General features: G+C 41.2%; 1 protein-coding gene across 1 annotated transcript; it reads left to right on the forward strand.

The window, feature by feature from the left end:
• The first annotated feature begins 1703 nt into the window (after nucleotides 1-1703).
• LOC100691580 (NACHT, LRR and PYD domains-containing protein 12) lies at nucleotides 1704-18618 on the forward strand. Its single transcript, XM_025904967.1, has 10 exons — nucleotides 1704-2932; nucleotides 7154-7327; nucleotides 7618-7791; nucleotides 10038-10211; nucleotides 10436-10609; nucleotides 10824-10994; nucleotides 11251-11424; nucleotides 16166-16339; nucleotides 17684-17730; nucleotides 17906-18618. Exons 1-10 carry the CDS (start codon nucleotides 1839-1841, stop codon nucleotides 18520-18522), a joined length of 2973 nt encoding a protein of 990 aa, XP_025760752.1. The 5' UTR covers nucleotides 1704-1838; the 3' UTR covers nucleotides 18523-18618.
• The last annotated feature ends 1715 nt before the right edge of the window (nucleotides 18619-20333 follow it).

Consider the following 20333-nt stretch of genomic DNA (forward strand, 5'->3'; position numbering starts at 1 on the left):
TGTTAAGTAGCTAATACTGGATAAAAATAAGTGTTCAGTCCAGGTTTAAATAATTCTTTGACAGTGTTTTATCAGATATATGGCTAGTACGTTGAATGTTTTAGTGACTATTGTATACAATGCAGGTTGGTTAGTGAAAGCTGGAAACCTGAAACACTCCTGGAATCCATCTTTGTCCGTGAACAGTGACCAGACAGCAAAATATACTTTCCGTTCAAGGAAGTGTCAGCCTATTGGACATAAGTAAGGAATTCAAACACCCTGATTAAAGCTATCTGATATTTTAAAAGTGAGATACAGTTTAAACCCTGAAATACTTCCACTGACTGAGATTAATTTCTCCGAGTGCTGACCCTAAAACTCAAAACTGCAGCCATTTAGTCTCACAGAAAAACACTAAGCTGAGCTGTTAATTCGGTTAATTGGCAGGACCATTAAATTTTGACATCTCCAGGGAAATTCAGGCTTGACCTAATTCTTCATGATTCCTCCACAGAGTGGACCAGCAGAGCTCAGAGTTTCCCACTGGTCAGTCTGCCCAGCAGCATCAAACACACCTGGACTCCATTTTTATGGTCTGTACATGTACAACAACTACTTTTACATCTATTCTGTTCACAGTCATCTCCATGCGGCTCTTTGTAGACCAGTGGATTGTCAGTGTGTTCAACATGGATCTGATGTTTGGCGCCATGATTTCAGTCTGATTGGGTCATTCATAAAGTATTCTCTTCCAGCTGCTGGAGGACAACATCATCACTTTTGTGAAGAACGAGCTGAAGAAGATCCAGAAGGTTCTGAGTCCAGATTACCCAGAATGGTTACAGAGTCAGACAGAGGATGATGAGCAGAGGAAGAGCAACAGAGAGGCATTTATGAAGATCACACTTAACTTCCTGAGGAGAATGAAGGAGGAGGAGCTGGCTGACTGTCTGCAGAGCAGTAAGAAGTTTTCTCTAAAGATTTGGTGCCAGATTTACTAAATGGGGCAAAATAGTACATGACCGCAGTCCCCAAACAGTGATGGTGTAGTTAGTTTTGCAGATGACCAAGATGTATTCAGTCCGTCTTGACAGAAATCAAATTATCCTGTGCACTTCATTGATGCTTTTTATTTCTTTATTCTTTTAGGAACTTTGAGTGGAATTTGTCAATCTACACTTAAATCTAATCTGAAGAAGAAGTTCCAGTGTGTGTTTGAGGGGATCGCTAAAGCAGGAAACCCAACCCTTCTGAATCAGATCTACACAGAGCTTTACATCACAGAGGGAGGGACTGCAGAAATCAATGATGAACATGAGGTCAGACAGATTGAAAAAGCATTCAGGAAAACAGGCAGATCAGAAACAGCAATCAGACAAGAAGACATCTTTAAAGCCTCACCTGGAAGAGATGAACCAATCAGAACAGTGCTGACAAAGGGAGTGGCTGGCATTGGGAAAACAGTCTTAACACAGAAATACACCCTGGACTGGGCTGAAGACAAAGCCAACCAGGACATCCAGTTCATATTTCCATTCACTTTCAGAGAGCTGAATGTGCTGAAAGAGGAAAAGTTCAGCTTGGTGGAACTTGTTCATCGCTTCTTTACTGAAATCAAAGAAGCAGGAATCTGCAGCTTTGAAGACTTCCAGGTTGTGTTCATCTTTGATGGTCTGGATGAGTGTCGTCTTCCTCTGGACTTCCAGAAAACTACATTCCTAACTGACCCTAGAAAGTCCACCTCAGTGGATGTGCTGCTGGTAAACATCATCAGGGGGAAACTGCTTCCCTCTGCTCGTCTCTGGATAACCACACGACCTGCAGCAGCCAATCAGATCCCTCTTGCATATATTGACATGGTAACAGAGGTCAGAGGGTTCACTGACCCACAGATGGAGGAGTACTTCCTGAAGAGATTCAGCAATGAGATGAAGGCCAGCAGGATCATCTCCCACATCAAGACATCTCAAAGCCTCCACATCATGTGTCACATCCCAGTCTTCTGCTTGATCACGGCTACAGTTCTGGAGGATGTGCTGAAAACCAAAGAGGGTGGAAAGTTTACCCTGACCTTGACTGACATGTACAGCCACTTCCTGGCGGTTCAGGCCAAAGTGAAGAAGGTCAAGTATGATGGAGGCACTGAGACAGATTCACACTGGAGTCCAGAGAGCAGGAAGATGATTGAGTCACTGGGAAAACTGGCTTTTGATCAGCTGCAGAAAGGAAACCTGATCTTCTATGAATCAGACCTGACAGAGTGTGGCATTGATATCAGAGCAGCCTCAGTGTACTCGGGAGTGTTCACACAGATCTTTAAAGAGGAGAGAGGACTGTACCAGGACAAGGTGTTCTGCTTCATCCATCTGAGTGTTCAGGAGTTTCTGGCTGCTCTTCATGTCCATCTGACCTTCATCAACTCTGGACTCAATCTGTTGGAAGAGGAACAACAAACAATTTTTCAGATGTCTGAAACAAGAGACTCTGCAGTGAAACACTTCTACCAGAGTGCTGTGGACAAGGCCTTACAGAGTCTAAATGGACACCTAGACTTGTTCCTCCGTTTCCTCCTGGGTCTTTCACTGCAGACCAATCAGACTCTCCTACAAGGCCTGCTGATACAGGCAGGAAGTATCTCACAGACCAATCAGGAAACAGTCCAGTACATCAAGAAGAAGCTCAGTGAGAATCTGTCCGCAGAGAAAAGCATCAATCTGTTCCACTGCCTGAATGAACTGGATGATCGTTCTCTAGTAGAGGAGATCCAACAGTCCCTGAGATCAGGAAGTCTCTGCACAGATGAACTGTCTCCTGCTCAGTGGTCAGCTCTGGTCTTCATCTTACTGTCATCAGAAAAAGATCTGGATGTGTTTGACCTGAAGAAATACTCTGCTTCAGAGGAGGCTCTTCTGAGGCTGCTGCCAGTTGTCCAAGCCTCCAACAAAGCTCTGTAATTAAATGTGTACTTATACCTTTCTATATATATAAATAATGATTTAACTGGCAATCGAACTTGGAGAGATCCATCGATTAATTGAATCAGCGATTTTATTCAGCCATAGGGCTATATCTTCACACATTTGTCCATTTTGATTTGTCAGGTGATATAAAATGTAACCAGTATGCACAATTTTGGTATGATTTTATCTAGGTCATTGTCAACCACCCTTGGGTGCAATTTGGATTTCAGCCTTGGAAATTCTAGGCTCTACTCCCGACAGGTGTTCCTGTATACTTTGCTGGCCACTTGGTTATGGCTTCCCATGTATGGTAAAATCCTCCATGCATGTTACGAAGCTTTCTTGTTTTGATTCCAGTGACTTACTCTCTGCAGGTATTTGGTGATTGCAGCTTTCTTAGTGACCCCTCACTTCCCCCACCCCGGAGAGTACACCCTAGATGGTTAAGTGGAGAATATTTGATCAAATTTGATTTATTCTCCTGGCTTCAATATCTCTGATATACTTCTTCAAGTGGTTAACCAAAGCTTTTGGTCTTTGCTTGGCATTTTCTAAGGTCTGAGATATAGACAGCTTGTTGTGCTTATTAGCTGCTTCCTTTTCTTTGTCACACTTTTCTACAGTTCTAATAGTTGGCTAACTTTCCTCCAGTCATCTTGGCCTTTAGTCTCCTTGACATGGAGGGTACTGCTTCTTGTGTCAGGAGCAGTGTTGGTCAAGTTACTTAAAAAAAGTAATCAGTAACTAATTGCTGATTACTTCTGGAAAAAAGTAATCCCGTTAATTTACTGATTACTTATTTTCAAAAGTAATTAGTTACTTAGTTACTTTTTAAAAACATGATTTACAACCTGAATAGGTAATAAAGTGATAGATCTTTCAGCTCAATTCTACTTTTTCTGCATAATCCATCATATAAAATATAATCAAATGAAAAAGTCTCTTTTTAAAACTTGTTTTATTAGTTTTAATCTTTTAACTTTATGCATCAAGCAAAAATTTAATTATATGCAACATTCTCTGACTGCATATAAAATGAAATAGGTTTTTGTGTTTACACTGACTCTTTCAAATAGATGCAAGTAAAACACAGCAGAAAATAAATAAAATCACAGACTCAGTGGTCCTGTTGCTCTGTTTTCACCTGTATAGCAGGAATGGGGCAGGCGGAGGTTTGCCCTGGTGCGGGTGTGCCGCAGCAGTCAGTGGAAGAATCTGGCAGTTTCTCTGTGAAGTTCACATTCCCGTGGCAGTGTATTTAGTGCTTGCTCTGAAGTTTAGGGGGTTTTTTCGCTGTAAAAAGACTTTTACTTCCCATGCAGTGAACAGCGGACACTAATGTTTTTGTCACTTTATACGGAATCAAACTCAAAGTAAGGTCAGTACTTCCACGCTTTAAACGCTGCACAGTCATATGCTCTCCTGCACTCGATATATTATCCATTGTTGATCTGCACACAGCTTTTGCCACGAACGTCGCACTCGCTTACGTCATTGTCATGAGACACTCGTGCAAAAAAATCATGGTTTTAGTAATGCAGTAACGCAGCGTGCTTTCGGGAAAGTAACAGTAATCCCCTTTATTGCAATAGTAATCCCTTACTTTACTCGTTACTTGAAAAATGTAATCGGGTTACAGTAACACGTTACTTGTAACGTTGTAACATGTTACTTGTAATGTTACTTGTAATGCGTTACTGCCCATCTCTGGTCAGGATGATCACTTTTGTTGTAGTATACATCAGCTGGTTGGTTTCAGTGATGGTCACAGTAGGGATTGTCCCTGATGCTGCATTCACATCTTCTAGTAGACTTTAAGAGGATATTTCACACATTGTCCCTTTTCATTAGTACGTACTCGGCTCGACTCAATGCAACTTGACTTGGCACAGTTTTAGTTGTTTTCCATTACAAATAAGTATAACTTCATGTGCTTGGGTCGATATAGCAACGCGGCTGAAAATCCTGTATCATTATTGGTATCAGACGCAAATAATACAACAAAGGAGGATGTTGAAGGCATGGTGTGCCTGCTGCTCGATGTTTGCCATTTTGTCAGACTCTAAGATCACGATGTTAGGTTTTTTGCAACCATTTCGCTTGTTATCAGGTTTCAAAAATGTGGGGTTTGATTTTTGTGAAGGAGACACTCTTGTGACTCATTGAGTGATGCCACTCACTGGCCACTGTGTGCCATGCAGTCTGTTCCATCCATCCGTTGTTCGGGCATCCTTGTCAGATGCCTGAACCACCCCAACTGGCTCCTTTCGATGTGGAGGAGCAGCGGCTCTACTTTGAGCCCCTCCCGGATGGTTGAACTTCTCACCCTATCTCTAAGGGAGAGGCCAGCCACCCTTCGGTGGAAGCTCATTTCCGCCGCTTGTATCCGCGATCTCGGTCTTTGGGTCACTACCCACAGCTCATGACCGTAGGTGAGGGTAGGGACATAGATCGACTGGTAAACTGAGAACTTCACTTTTACACTCAGCTCTCTCTTCACCACGATGGACCGGTACAGGGTCCGCATCACTGCAGCCACAGCACCAATCCGTCTGTCGATCTCCAGCTCCCTTCTCCCGTCACTCATGAACAAGACCCCAAGATACTTAAACTCCTCCACTTGGGGAAGGAACTCCTCCCCGACCCAGAGTGGGCACTCCACCCTTTTCCGGCTGAGAACTATGGGCTCAGATTTGGAGGTGCTGATCCTCATTCCCACCGCTTTACACTTGGCTCTGAATCATTCCAGTGCAAGCTGGAGGCCATCACCCGATGAAGCCAACAGAACCCCATCATCCACAAAAAGCAGAGATGAGATTCTGAGACCACCCAAGTTAAAGCCCTCCGCCACTTGGCTGCACCTAGAAATCCTGTCCATAAAAGTTATGAACAGAATCAGTGACAAAGGGCAGTCCTGGCGGAGCCCATTACCCACCGAGAACGAGTTCGACTTATTGCCGGCTATGTGTACCAAGCTCTTGCAACGGTTGTATAGGGATCGAATGGCCCGTAGCAATGGGCCAGACACCCCATACTCCTGCAACATCTCCCACATGACACCCCGAGGGACACGGTCGAATGCCTTCTCCAAGTCCACAAAACACATGTAGACTGGTTGGACAAACTGCCATGTGCCCTCAAGTATCCTCAAGAGGATAAAGAGCTGGTCCAGTGTTCCACGACAGGACGAAAACCGCATTGTTCCTCCTGTATCTAAGGTTCGACTAACGGACGGACTCTCCTCTCCAGCACCCTGGCATAGACTTTCCCAGGGAGGCTGAGGAGTGTGAGCCCCCTGTAGTTGGAACACACCCTCCGGTCCCCCTTTTAAAAAATGGGGACCAACACCCTGGTCTGCCAGTCCAGGTGTACTGCCCCTGATCTCCACGCAACATTGCAGAGGCGTGTCAGCCAGGACAGCCCTACAACATCCAGAACCTTCAGGAACTCGGGGCAGACCTCATGCACACCTGGGGCTCTGCCACCAAGGAATTGTTTAACTGCCTCAGTGCCCCTAGACAACATCCCTGGGACACACAAACCCCTCCACCATGATAAGGTAGCGATTCGCGGAGGGGAATCTGCAGTCTGTTGATGGCACATTTTTGGATGGCCTCAAATCGCTTGAAACCCTGGCCAAGTACGCAGTAACCTCGTACTAATAAAGTACCTGGTACTAGATACAGACACTTAATGGAAAACCCTAAAAACAAGTTGAACCATGCAGACCCCACCCTAACCAACCAGAGTAAGTATTGTTGAAAAAGGGCTAATACTAATTGGCCATGGGAGGTCCAGGCCCAGCCATGATCTTCACTTTTAGGTCAGCTATTGTGGTATTCAATTTAGCAGTTGTTCTTGGGGCTTTGTATCCAATCTTGGGGTGTGGGGATGATGACATCTCCCCGTAACTTGATGTCCTTGCTCCCTCTTGTGATATCATTTGTGTTGTACTTCATTATTCTCCAGTTGTGATAGCAGTTGTTTCTTGCAGATGTCAGAACACTGAGCTATTAGTTGTTTCAATGTTAATGTAGATGTTCAGTGTCGAAGAATCCATAGGTCTCAGAGGTCCCACAACCTCTTGATGAGAAGAATATGTTCCAGTCTATATTTATATTTAACCTGTGATTACTGTTGACTAGTAACAGAATAAGTTAGTGACCAGTAGTAATATCATTGTTTTGTTTTGGGGTTTTTTTTTTTTTCAGATTGAGTGGCTGTAACCTTTCCGAGAGAAGCTGTGAAGCTCTGTCCTCAGTTCTCAGATCCCAGTCCTCTAATGTGAGAGAGCTGAACCTGAACAATAATAACCTGCAAGATTCAGGAGTGAAGTTTCTGTCTCTTGGAGTGGAGATTCCACATTGTAAACTGGAATCTCTCAGGTCAGATCAAGTCGTATTTTGTTTTTCAACAAGCAACAACAATAAACAGTAATAATTGTTACTAATTAAATGTGCTAATTAAATTGACTTCTTCCACAAAATGCTACCTTTGAATTTTTAGTAATGGAGTAGAAGTCACTGTTTAATATTATATCTGTAAGAATTCCAGCCAGTCCTGCTATTAGCTGAAATACTGGCTAATGTCAGATCTTGTCTCTGAAACATGAATACACTTTATCACCAGGTTTTTTTTTTTGTCTTCTTGTTTATGTTTGTTTGTTTTTCCTTAGACTTAGAGGTTGTAACCTTTCTGAAAGAAGTTGTGAAGCTTTGTCCCCAGTTCTCAAATCCGACTGCTCTAGTCTCAAAGAGCTGGACCTGAGTGACAACAATCTGCAGGACACAGGTGTGAAGCTTCTGTCGCTTGCAGCAAAGAGTCCACACTGTAAACTACAGACTCTAAGGTCAGATCAAGTGTTTGTTCTCTCTTAAAAAATAAGAACTGCCAATAGTTAAGTGAACTTCACCCACATGTTGTTTTGTCTTTGAATTCTTATATTTTAGTATAAATTACAGTAAACTACTGCATTTGTCATGTTGTGAGGTCTAGGTTTGAGCCACCAGTGTACACTCAGGTGGTGATTTGCACAAAAAAATATTCGTTTTTTAGGTTGGATAAACAATCTAAGAAAATCTAAGAGCAGTGAACACAAAATTTAAAACATTAAACTCTAGCCCATCTATCCATAGGGAAAATACCACAAATCTAACATACGGTAGAAAGGGCAGAGCTAAAAAACAAAGTAAGATATTCAACAGGGGTGAACACATGAGTGTGAAAAGACACAGCTGAAACCAAGGATAAATACTAAATGCAAGACATGGGAAATGAAGTAATTGAGCTCTAGCAGTCTGGAAAACTCTATAAAGTCATTTTTAAAGCTGTGGGACTCCTGTGAACCACAGTGAGAACCATTATCCACAAATGGGAAAAACATGGAACAGTTCACCACTGTTCCATGCGATGACTCATCCAAGAGGTCACAAAGGACCCCAGAATAACATCCAAAGAACTACAGGCCTCACTTGCCTCAGTTAAGGCCTGTGTTCATGACTCCACCATAAGAAAGAGACTGGGCAAAAATGGCTCACATGGCAGAGTTCCAAGCTGCAAACCATAAAGGAACATAAAGGCTTGCCTCAGTTATGCCAGCATGCATTTTGATGATCCCCAATACTTTTGTGAAAATACTCTGTGGACTGATGAGACAAAAGTTGAACTTTTTGGACATTGTGTATTCCATTACATCTGGTGTAAAAGTAACACAGCATTTCATAAAAGAAACATCACACCAGCAGTTAAATATGGTGGTGGTAGTGTGATGATCTGAGGCTGCTTTGCTGCCTCAGGACCTGGAAGACTTGCTGTGGTAAATGGAACCATGAATTTTGCTGTGTACCAAAACATCCTGAAGGAGAATGTCCAGCCATCTGTTAGTGATCTCTTGCTGAGGCGTACTTGAGTTCTGTAACAGGACAATAATCCAAAACGCAGCAATTCCGCCTTTAAATGGCTTAAGAAAAACAAAATGAAGACTTTGGAGTGAACTAGTCCAAGTCCTGACCTGAATCTGTTTGAGATGCTGTGGCATGACCTTAAAAAGGCAGTTCATGCTTGGAAGCCTACCAATATTGTTTAATTAAAACAATTCTGGACAGATGAGTGGGCCACAGTTCCTCCACAGTGCTGTTAAAGACTCATTGCCAGTTTTTGCAAATGTTTGATTGCATTTGTTGCTGCTAAGGGTAGTACAACCTGCATTTAGAAACTGCTTTTTGTGTTTACTTGTGTCATCTTTTTCTAATATTTAAATTTGTTTGATGATCTGAAACATTTAAGTGTGACAAATGTACAAAAAAAAGGACATCGGTTAGGGACCAAATGTTTTCACACCACTGTATGTGTTTCTCTAATCTTTGGATTTCTTTAGGTCCGGTTTTATTTTAGTGCTCTTTTGTCTCCTGTGTCTTGCATTTAGTCATTACCCTCCAGCTTTACATTAAAGGATAGTACAAGTACAAGACAGAGTGGCAGGTTCTGTACAATCTTGCATTGTGTGTGCTTTAAGGTTATCGCTTCAGATGATGCAAAACGATTGGTATTACCTGGAACATGCTTTTTACACAGTTGAAGTTTGTTATTATGCTTCTTTGTTGGGTTTTAATTCCTCAGATGACTCCTTTCAACAATGTCCTTGTCTTTTAAAGCCATAGGATATATACATTGGCATGTCATCTTAGGTAACGCCGCTTGACATATGCATTTGTGAATTTGTCTTTTGTCTTGCTCATAGTCCTAACATGCTGGTCCGTACAGCTGCAGTAGCCAAAACATGTTGATATCTGCTGCCCACTGCTCCTCCTGCTTGTGTGTCAACCCTAATATGATATTGCTCTAGCACTATTCAAACCACATGATTCATTTGCTGCTGGGCTCTTCTAAATGTGACAGTTTTTGTTTTAGTCTGGTAAATGGTATGGTAAAGCTATGGTAAAGCTTTAAGGACTCCAGTCGGTCGTAAAATAGGATAAAATATTGCCAAATCAAGTAACTCTTCAATGAAGCATAAAAACTCTTGAACTCTAGTGTTTTTTGTCGTCTTAAAAATTTGAATGGAATTTAACTGAATTATTGTTTATAATTTTTTAGAGTGAGTCATGGTAATCTCACAGAGGGAAGTTGTGAAGCTCTGTCCTTGGTTCTCAACTGCCAGTCCTCTAGTCTGAGAGTGTTGAACCTGAGTAACAACAACCTGCAGGATTCAGGCGTAAAGCTTCTGTCTGCTGGACTGAAGAGTCCACACTGTAAACTAGAAGTTCTTGTGTGAGTTGAAGTGGTAATGTGTTTATCTGTTTACGTAAATATTTATGTCCCATATTTAATATTTTAATGTTTTACAGATTTTAAAAAATATATTTTTTGATGAGTTTAAGACAATGGCTAGCTCTATTTCTATACTAGCATTAAATATTGCAAAATCTAGTAGCTCCCTTAGCAAGCATGATTCAGCTTTAACACCTGTGTTATTTGTCTTCCTAATTTTTCAGACTGAGTGACTGTGACCTCTCAGAAAGAAGTTGTGAAGATCTGTCCACACTTTTCAGTTCGGACTCATCTAGTCTGACTGAGCTGGACATGAGTAGCAATAACTTTCAGGATACAGGAATGAAGCATCTCTGTATTGCACTGCACAGTCCACACTGTACACTCAAAATTCTCAGGTCAGACCAACTGATATTGCTTATTTGTTTATTTTTGTTTTTGTGTTTTTATCAATTGAAAAAAAAATACATTACAAAATGTTGCTAAGTTGATTTCATTCACACTTTGTTTTATATTTGTATTTTAAGCATTTGAATTTAATTTTTGATTTGTTTAACATAAAATAAAGGATTCAGTCAGTAATTAAACAAGATTACATATTTACAAATCTAGATTAAGGAGCTGTAATCTCTCAGAGAGAAGCTGTGAAGATTTGTCCTCAGTTTTTAGCACCCAGTCCTCCAGTCTGAGAGAGGTAGACCTGAGTAACAACAACCTGCAGGATTCAGGAGTGAAGCTTCTTTCTGTTGGCGTGAAGAGTTCAACTGAGATGAAAACTCTCAGGTCAGATAAAGTGATATCCTTTTGATAAAATTACAAAAATACATTTTAACTATTTTAGGTAATTATATGAACTATATGAATGCTATTATTGTTTCTTTGTATTTTTTTCTAAGTCATAGTAAACGGCACCATTTTTGACTTGTTTAACACAAGGGACTGCTTTCGTTATTTCCAAATCTAGTAATCTCTCACTAAGGTAGGAATACTCATTAACACCAGTATTTCTTTTTCCTGTCTTCTTCCTAATAAATTTTAGACTGAGTGGCTGTAAACTCTCTGAGATAAGCTGTGAAGCTCTGTCCTCAGTTCTCACCTCCCAGCCCTCTAGTCTGAGAGAGCTGGACCTAAGTGACAATGACCTGCGGGATTCAGGAGTTAAGCTGCTGTCTTCCGGAGTGAAGAGTACACTCTGTAAACTGGAAATTCTCACGTAAGGATTTAGACTTTTCAATAAAGATCATTTATTGCATGAATAAATGGTCATTTAGATGATAACTCATTTATAATTGTATCTGTAAATATGTATTGGCATGTTACCATTTCTCTAAATCTTCCAAATTCTACCCATTAAAACATATTAATGCTAGTGGCTAGTATCATATGTTAATAATAACTGGTCCACAAAATCTAGTGTGCACCAAACCTACTGCTGCACACTGAACTTGGTGGTGAAACTTTGCAGTAATGACTTGGAATTTGTCTGTGAGTTCAGATCTAGGGGAAAATGCTTGCGCAGTTCTAGGATACCCAAAACTTTGCACTGAAGCTGTGACAACTGTCAAGAGAGGTGGGACTGAAAGAGATTGAAGTCTGTCACTTCACATTACAGCTGAACAATGGTACAAGGGTTCAAAATCCAGCCTTTTGTTTTTAAAATGTTAGAGTGCTATAAAAGTTTGTCTGTCTATTCATTTGCTGATGGTAAATAGTTTTAATTATTAATTACAAATACAATTAAAGTATTAAAAGGATGAATGGGAAATACAGTTTGATTAGTGAACTTGTTCCAATATCTGACTTGTGACTGATTCAGTTTGTATGTGTGTGCCTCTGTGCTGGGATTTTTAAATAAGCAGAAATATAAGCATGGCACACAGCCAAGAGCTTGTCTGGGATCTATAGTGCTTGGACAGAGTGACTAAACATACATTTATAGAACATTTTATCTAACCATGAAGTACTTAATTAAAGAAACTATCTTGAAGTATATTGTGATTGGTGAGCTAAGAGTTTCTAGAGGAAAAAGTGAGAGAAAATATCCCTATGTTTTTGAATTAAACATGGATGTATGATGATGATAGCTGGATAACAGGTGATTACGCCAGAGTAGCAACCACTACCCAAAATCTTTGGACCCAAAAATCGGTTTTGGACTTTTGGACTTTTTTTCTGTTCATTTTTGCCATGCTAGATTATAAATTCAGGAAAATTTGTCACAAGTCAGTCAATGTGGTTGTGTTGGTTATTCTGGCACAAACACCATGCTGATCCAACAAGTGTTCAACGGGGTTGAGGTCTGGAGTGCAGCCAAGCTATTCCATCCCCCCACTCAGAAATTCTGAAGGTAGTCTCTGAAGAGACTACCTCCTTGTTTTTCCAGTGACCGCGAGGCCCCTCCACACAAGTCACATTGCCTCTACCAAATGCTGTTACTCTATCAGTGCACTAATCAGGATAGATAAAATAAGAGTCAAAAGGAGAATAAGCAATTTGGCACTGGCAGAAATGATTTGAGAAGTTTGGTTAGTTTGTTTGGTTGTTTTTTTTTAATTTTATTATGGGCAGCACGGTGGCACGGTGGTTAGCAATGTTGCCGAGCAGGAAGAAGGTCCTGAGTTCAATTCCACCATCAGGCCGGGGTCTTTCTGTGTGGAGTTTGCATGTTCTCCCCGTGTTTGCGTGGGTTCCCTCCGGGTACTCTGGCTTCCTCCCACCGTCCAAAGACATGCAGTTAGTGGGGATAGGTTAATTGGTTAAACCAAATTGCACATAGGTGTGAATGTGAGTGCGAATGGTTGTCTGTCCCTGTGTGTTAGCCCTGCGACAGACTGGCGACCTGTCCTGGGTGTACCCCGCCTCTCGCCCTATGGCAGCTGGGATAGGCTCCCAGAACGCTACTCCAACGCTACTCCAACAGAGGTCGATCATCTTGTTAATAATTTTACCTCCTCACTACGTACGACTCTGGATACTGTAGCTCCGGTGAAAACTAAGGCCTCAAATCCGAAGTACCTGACTCCGTGGTATAATTCTCAAACACGTAGCCTAAAGCAGATAACTCGTAAGCTGGAGAGGAAATGGCGTGTCACAAATTTAGAGGATCATCATTTAGCCTGGAGAAATAGTTTGCTGCTTTATAAGAAAGCCCTCCGCAAAGCCAGAACATCTTACTATTCGTCACTGATTGAAGAAAATAAGAACAACCCCAGGTTTCTCTTCAGCACTGTAGCCAGGCTGACAAAAAGTCAGAGCTCTACTGAGCCAACAATCCCTTTAACGTTAACTAGTAATGACTTCATGAACTTCTTTACTAATAAAATTCTTATCATTAGAGAAAAAATTACCAATAATCATCCCACAGATGTAATATTATCTACAGCTACTTTTAGTACCATTGATGTTAAGTTAGACTCTTTTTCTCCAATTGATCTTTCTGAGTTAACTTCAATAATTAATTCCTCCAAACCATCAACGTGTCTTTTAGACCCCATTCCTACAAAACTGCTCAAAGAAGTCCTGCCATTAATTAATTCTTCGATCTTAAATATGATCAACCTATCTCTAATAATCGGCTATGTACCACAGGCCTTCAAGGTGGCTGTAGTTAAACCCTTACTTAAAAAGCCATCTCTAGACCCAGCAGTCTTAGCTAATTATAGGCCAATCTCCAACCTTCCTTTCATATCAAAAATCCTTGAAAGAGTAGTTGTCAAACAGCTAACAGATCATCTGCAGAGGAATGGCTTATTTGAAGAGTTTCAGTCAGGTTTCAGAGCTCATCACAGCACAGAAACAGCTTTAGTGAAGGTTACAAATGATCTTCTTATGGCCTCTGACAGTGGACTCATCTCTGTGCTTGTCCTGCTAGACCTTAGTGCGGCGTTCGATACTGTTGACCATAATATCCTATTAGAGCGATTAGAACATGCTGTAGGTATTACAGGTACTGTGCTGCAGTGGTTTGTATCATATCTATCTAATAGACTCCAATTTGTTCAAGTAAATGGAGAGTCCTCTTTACACACTAAGGTCAATTATGGTGTTCCACAGGGTTCAGTGCTAGGACCAATTCTATTTACATTATACATGCTTCCCTTAGGCAGTATCATTAGAAGACATAGCATAAATTTTCACTGCTATGCAGATGACACGCAGCTCTATCTGTCCATGAAGCCAGGTAACACACACCAATTAGTTAAACTGCAGGAATGTCTTAAAGACATAAAGACCTGGATGGCCGCTAACTTTCTGCTTCTTAATTCAGATAAAACTGAGGTTATTGTACTCGGCCCTGAAAATCTTAGAAATATGTTATCTAACCAGATTCTTACTCTGGATGGCATTACCTTGGCCTCCAGTAATGCTGTGAGGAACCTTGGAGTCATTTTTGACCAGGACATGTCCTTCAATGCACATATTAAACAAATATGTAAGACCGCTTTCTTCCATTTGCGCAATATCTCTAAAATTAGAAATATCCTGTCTCAGAGTGACGCTGAAAAACTAGTTTATGCATTTATTACTTCCAGGCTGGACTACTGTAATTCTTTATTATCAGGATGTCCTAAAAACTCGCTGAAAAGCCTTCAGCTAATCCAAAATGCTGCAGCAAGAGTACTGACAGGGACTAGAAAGAGAGAGCATATTTCTCCTGTGTTGGCTTCCCTTCATTGGCTTCCTGTTAAATCCAGAATTGAATTCAAAATCCTGCTCCTCACATACAAGGTCTTAAATAATCAGGCTCCATCTTATCTTAATGACCTTGTAGTACCATATCACCCTATTAGAGCACTTCGCTCTTGCTCTGCAGGCCTACTTGCTGTTCCTAGAGTGTTTAAAAGTAGAATGGGAGGGAGAGCCTTCAGTTTTCAGGCCCCTCTTCTGTGGAACCAGCTTCCAGTTTGGATTCGGGAGACAGACACTATCTCTACTTTCAAGATTAGGCTTAAAACTTTCCTTTTTGCTAAAGCATATAGTTAGGGCTGGACCAGGTGACCATGAATCCTCCCTTAGTTATGCTGCAATAGACGTAGGCTGCCGGGGATTCCCATGATGCATTGAGTTTTTCCTTTCCAGTCACCTTTCTCACTCACTATGTGTTAATAGACCTCTCTGCATCGAATCATATCTGTTATTAACCTCTGTCTCTCTTCCACAGCATGTCTTTCTGCTGTTTTCCTTCTTTCACCCCAACCGGTCGCAGCAGATGGCCGCCCCTCCCTGAGCCTGGTTCTGCCGGAGGTTTCTTCCTGTTAAAAGGGAGTTTTTCCTTCCCACTGTCGCCAAAGTGCTTGCTCATAGGGGGTCATATGATTGTTGGGTTTTTCTCTGTATTTATTATTGTGCGATCTATTGTACAATATAAAGCGCCTTGAGGCGACATTTGTTGTGATTTGGCGCTATATAAATAAAATTGAATTGAATTGAATTGAATAGGCTCCAGCGTCCCCCACGACCCTGAAAAGGATAAGCGGAAGCGAATGGATGGATGGATTATGGGCACAACCCACATACTCGACTCTGCTGCTCAACCCACAGAAGTTCTCCTTAGCACTATTCAGTGATTCAAAACTCCCTAGATCCACCAGGAGAGTCCATTTCGACCCTGTCCTGAAAAGTAGAACAGTCAAAGTTTATCTCATTCACATCTGCCTCTGATCATCCAACACCCACCTTGTCTGCAGCTTCACCTCCTCAGCTCTCCTGGTCAGGCCTGAAACCTGTCCAATTCAACTCTGGATTCTCTTTATTTGCTCTGCTTAATTCTCCACACTCTGGAATCTCTGCTCAATTCAGTTAGACTAAGGAGCTTGGAAAGAAAAGCGTCTGGACTTCTTGAGTTGCTTGAAGATGTTTCACCTCTCATCCGAGAAGCTTCTTCAGTTCTAAGGATCAGTTACTATTCCCATGCTGCTCTAAACCAGTTGTATTGCTATTTTGTGTGTCTGCAGACTGTCAGGATGTCTGATCACAGATCAGGGCTGTGATTCTCTGGCTTCAGCTCTGGAGTCCAACCCCTCCCATCTTAGAGAGCTGGACCTGAGCTACAATCATCCAGGAGACACAGGAATGAAGCTGCTCTTGGCTGGACTGAAGGATCCAGGCTGGAGACTGGACACCCTCAGGTATGGAGAGAATGTCTGATAGAGGAGGAAGAGCTGAGTCCTCTACTACAAAGCAAGGGCAACATAGATGAATTTTCTTTTACTGACCTGGTTTCACTCACATTAACATCAGAAATGGGGACAAGCAGTCACACGAAGCTAGTTATCAAACTGATAAGTAAACCTATGGTTTATCAATTTAGTTACAAGTGTATTTATATGAAAGGAGTGGCACTACCAGCATCTGACAAAACATGAATAAGTGTACTAGTAGCAGAGCAAAGATTTTACAAAAGATTAAAAAAAAATATACAATGGGAAACTAGGAAGAAGTTAAACACAGACTGCAAAGGCCCTTTCACATAGGAGGTGGTGGTATACTCTGTGCTGACAGCTAACTAGAACACAGGACACAACATTTGTGCTGCGCTGGCCACTCTGTTGTGCTTGTACATAATGGTTTGGTTTTTTTTGTTTTTTTACGATACTGACGGATTAGATGCGCCTGCTCCTTGTCATTTCAAAACATTTTTCTCTCTGACTTTGTATCCTCTACCAGAGTTTGTGTTGTATTATGTTCACAGCTTATGTTTTTCACTTTCTATCATAGAAATCTTTTTTTTTTTAATTACTAGTTAAAAAAAACAAACAAGCAACCAGACAACAACAACAACAAACAAAAAGACAGTCTGGGCCATAAGCTACCAGAACTACACATTTATTTCTTACAATTTAATTCCAAAGAGTCCTGCTGACAGATCTTTCTTTGTCACAGCAGCTTTATCTTTAACATGCAGAAAAAGAGTTAAATATTTGACTTCTCTACACTGACAGAAAGGGGAGTTTCAGTGGTTCAGCCTGCTTAAGATCAAAGTGGGCTGTATGTGGCCCACAGTGTAAAATGAGTTTGATAACCCTGGTCTAGATTAACGGATGAATAGAATACATTTTCTGGGATTTCCTTTCCTGCATGAGTGATCATGCATTAAGACATATTTATATGGAACTGAGAATGGTATGAAATAAGATTTTACCTCTTTATATATACACCTATACTGTACCTATGTTATTGATTTAACTTCATAATGTTTTTCAGTGCATTTTAAATTCAACATCTATCTTACCATCTCACTCAGCAAAAAAAAAGGAACCGTTTAAATATGACAGAAAAACTGATTTTATTTATATAAAATTGTATTTAAAATATACAAATATGTTCCCATATTGCCCAGCTTGAAGTGTATTTGTGAAAATGTTGGACTGTTCCTTTATCAGTGTCTAACAGTATGTGTATGAGAGCCATGTAATGTCCATGTGTGCATGCTGAAAGAGACTGTGCTAGTCTGACCCCCATCCTCCTTTCAGGGTGGAGCCTACTGGAGTCCGATGGTTGAGACCAGGTCTGAGGAAGTGTAAGTGTGTTTTTAATGTGATTCATGAAAACAAAGCAGCACACATTCAACCATCTTCAAACTGTCACATCACTCATTCACATCTCTGATGTCAGGAGTCATCATCAAAGTGTCAATCAATGAACAGATGATGGATCAATAACTGCAGCTGGATTGTGTTTGTTCTCTCCATCAGATTCCTGTCAACTCACAATTGACACAAACACGGTGAACAGAGAACTCAAACTGTCTGACGACAACAGGAAGGTGACACGTGCGGAGGAGTATCAGTCATATCCTGATCATCCAGACAGATTTGATTGGTATCAGCTGCTGTGTAGAAATGGTCTGACTGGTCGCTGTTACTGGGAGGTCGAGTGGAGAGGAAAAGTTGATATATCAGTGAGTTACAAAAGAATCAGAAGGAAAGGAGAGCTACTAGATATTAATTACTGTTTGTTTGGGTGTAATGATCAGTCCTGGAGTCTGGAGTGCTCTGCTGGTGGTCCTCATTGTGTCTGGCACAATAAGAAGCAAATTCTTATTCCCATCTCCTCCTCCTCCTCCTCCTCCTCCTCTGTCTCTAACAGAGTAGCAGTGTATGTGGACTGTCCTGCTGGCACTCTGTCCTTCTACAGAGTCTCCTCTGACACTCTGATCCACCTCCACACCTTCAACACCACCTTCACTGAACCTCTTTATCCTGGGTTTCGATTAGGGTACAGCTACACTGGTTACCTCTTTTCTGGTTCGTCAGTGCGTCTGTGCCGAGTCGAGTGTAAAGAGCGTCCTCCTGTTAGAGAAACAGTCTGACTGTTGAACAGATAGTTCAGTCTGTTCATGTTTGTTTCTTACACTCAGAAACACGTTTTCAGATTCGTGAATTCAATCAGTTGATGTTTTAAACTGTTCTAAATGATTACTTGTAAACTTCTTCCTCTTCAGTCCTTTAAAGATGGAAGCTACCACTATTCCAGGATCCACATGTTGTTTTTCTGTCTTTTTCCACTCAAAGCTTCACAGTGAATATCAGTATGTTGTGTTTCACTGAAGCTCAGTTCACAACCAGCTCCTCTGCATTTTCAACAAGTCTAAGCTCACTATCATGTAATGATTTTTCTTGATTATACTAGGTATGGGTTAATTGGCTTTAAGACATGCTGCTTTATTCAATTTATACACATGTCAACGTTTTAACTGAAATTAGGTCTGAGAGGGTTGATTTTCTGCATGTCAAAGTTGCCCATCAGTGTTGGTCAAGTTACTTGAAAAATGTAATTAGTTACTAATTACTTGTCCAAGAAAGTAATCACGGAAGAAATTTGCTTAACATTTAAATTTATTTTCTGCATATTCCAGCATATAAAATAAAATAATATTTTGTTTTTACACTCACTGTTTCAAATAGATGCAAGTTAAACACAGCAAAAAATAAATAAAATCAAAGATTCAGCGGCACTAAGTCCTGTCGCTCTTAAATCTATTTTCACATGTTTAGCATGAGTGGGGCTGGTGGAGGTTTGCCCGGTGTTGCAGCGGTCATTTCAGTGGGGGGATCCGGGGGTTTCTCTGTGAATTTCATATTCCCGTGGCAGCGTGCTAGGTGCTTGCTCAGATTTGAAGTTAAATTTTTTGCTGTAGAAAGAACAGTGTACAGCAGATGCTAATGTGGAAGCCACCCGTAGGTAATTGTGTTATGAGACTTGAGATATTTGTAGGCATGTGAAAGCCGAAGGTATGGTTTAGAAATAAAAATAAAAGACCAACAACGTCTGTCAGGTGTGCACCTATACAGAGTCGATTCACTCTAATCAGCCGAAGGTGGACTCTTGGTTGTTTTGCTATTTGTTGTGCATTCAGCTGTTTAAAACTAAAAAATGAGTGATACTGTGGGGTGAAAGTGGACTATTAAGCGTGTCGTTAGCAGTCTAATAAACTTTTAAAATGATGGCTGTTTAGAGTGAAGAGTCAGTTCATTGAAGTTAGACTCTTAGGCTACGTTCACACTGCAGGCGAAAGTGCATCAAATCCGACTTTTTTGACCCTATGCGACCAATATCCGATCATGGTATGACAGTGTGAACAGCACAAATCCGATATTTTCAAATCCAATCTGGGTCACTTTCGTATGTGGTACTGAATGTGAGTGTGAATGGTTGTCTGTCCCTGTGTGTTAGCCCTGCGACAGACTGGCGACCTGTCCTGGGTGTACCCCGCCTCTCGCTCTATGACTGCTGGGATAGGCTCCAGCACCCCCCGCGACCCTGAAAAGGATAAGCGGAAGCGAATGGATGGATGGAGTCTGGACTTCATTTTTCTCACGGAATCTTGGCAGCGGGAGAATGAATTTATCCACCTTAATGAGCTCTGCCTGGTCGGCTGTCGCTTCATCGGGACTCCGCGTTTGGACAGTCGTGGTGGTGGTCTGGTAACTGTTCACCGAGACAATTTCGCTTGCAAGGCTATGGACTCTGAGTTTTTCCCTTCCTTTGAGTCACAACTTCTTAAGGTTGGTTCATCAGATATATTTTATTGTGTTTTAATTTACCGCCCTCCCGGCCCTGCTGGTGTTTTTATTCAAGATTTTACGGACTTTTTATCTTCCATTATTAACCCTTTAAAGC

The sequence above is a fragment of the Oreochromis niloticus genome, unplaced genomic scaffold, assembly GCF_001858045.2.
Source record: "Oreochromis niloticus isolate F11D_XX unplaced genomic scaffold, O_niloticus_UMD_NMBU tig00007851_pilon, whole genome shotgun sequence".
In the NCBI taxonomy this organism is placed as follows: domain Eukaryota; kingdom Metazoa; phylum Chordata; class Actinopteri; order Cichliformes; family Cichlidae; genus Oreochromis; species Oreochromis niloticus.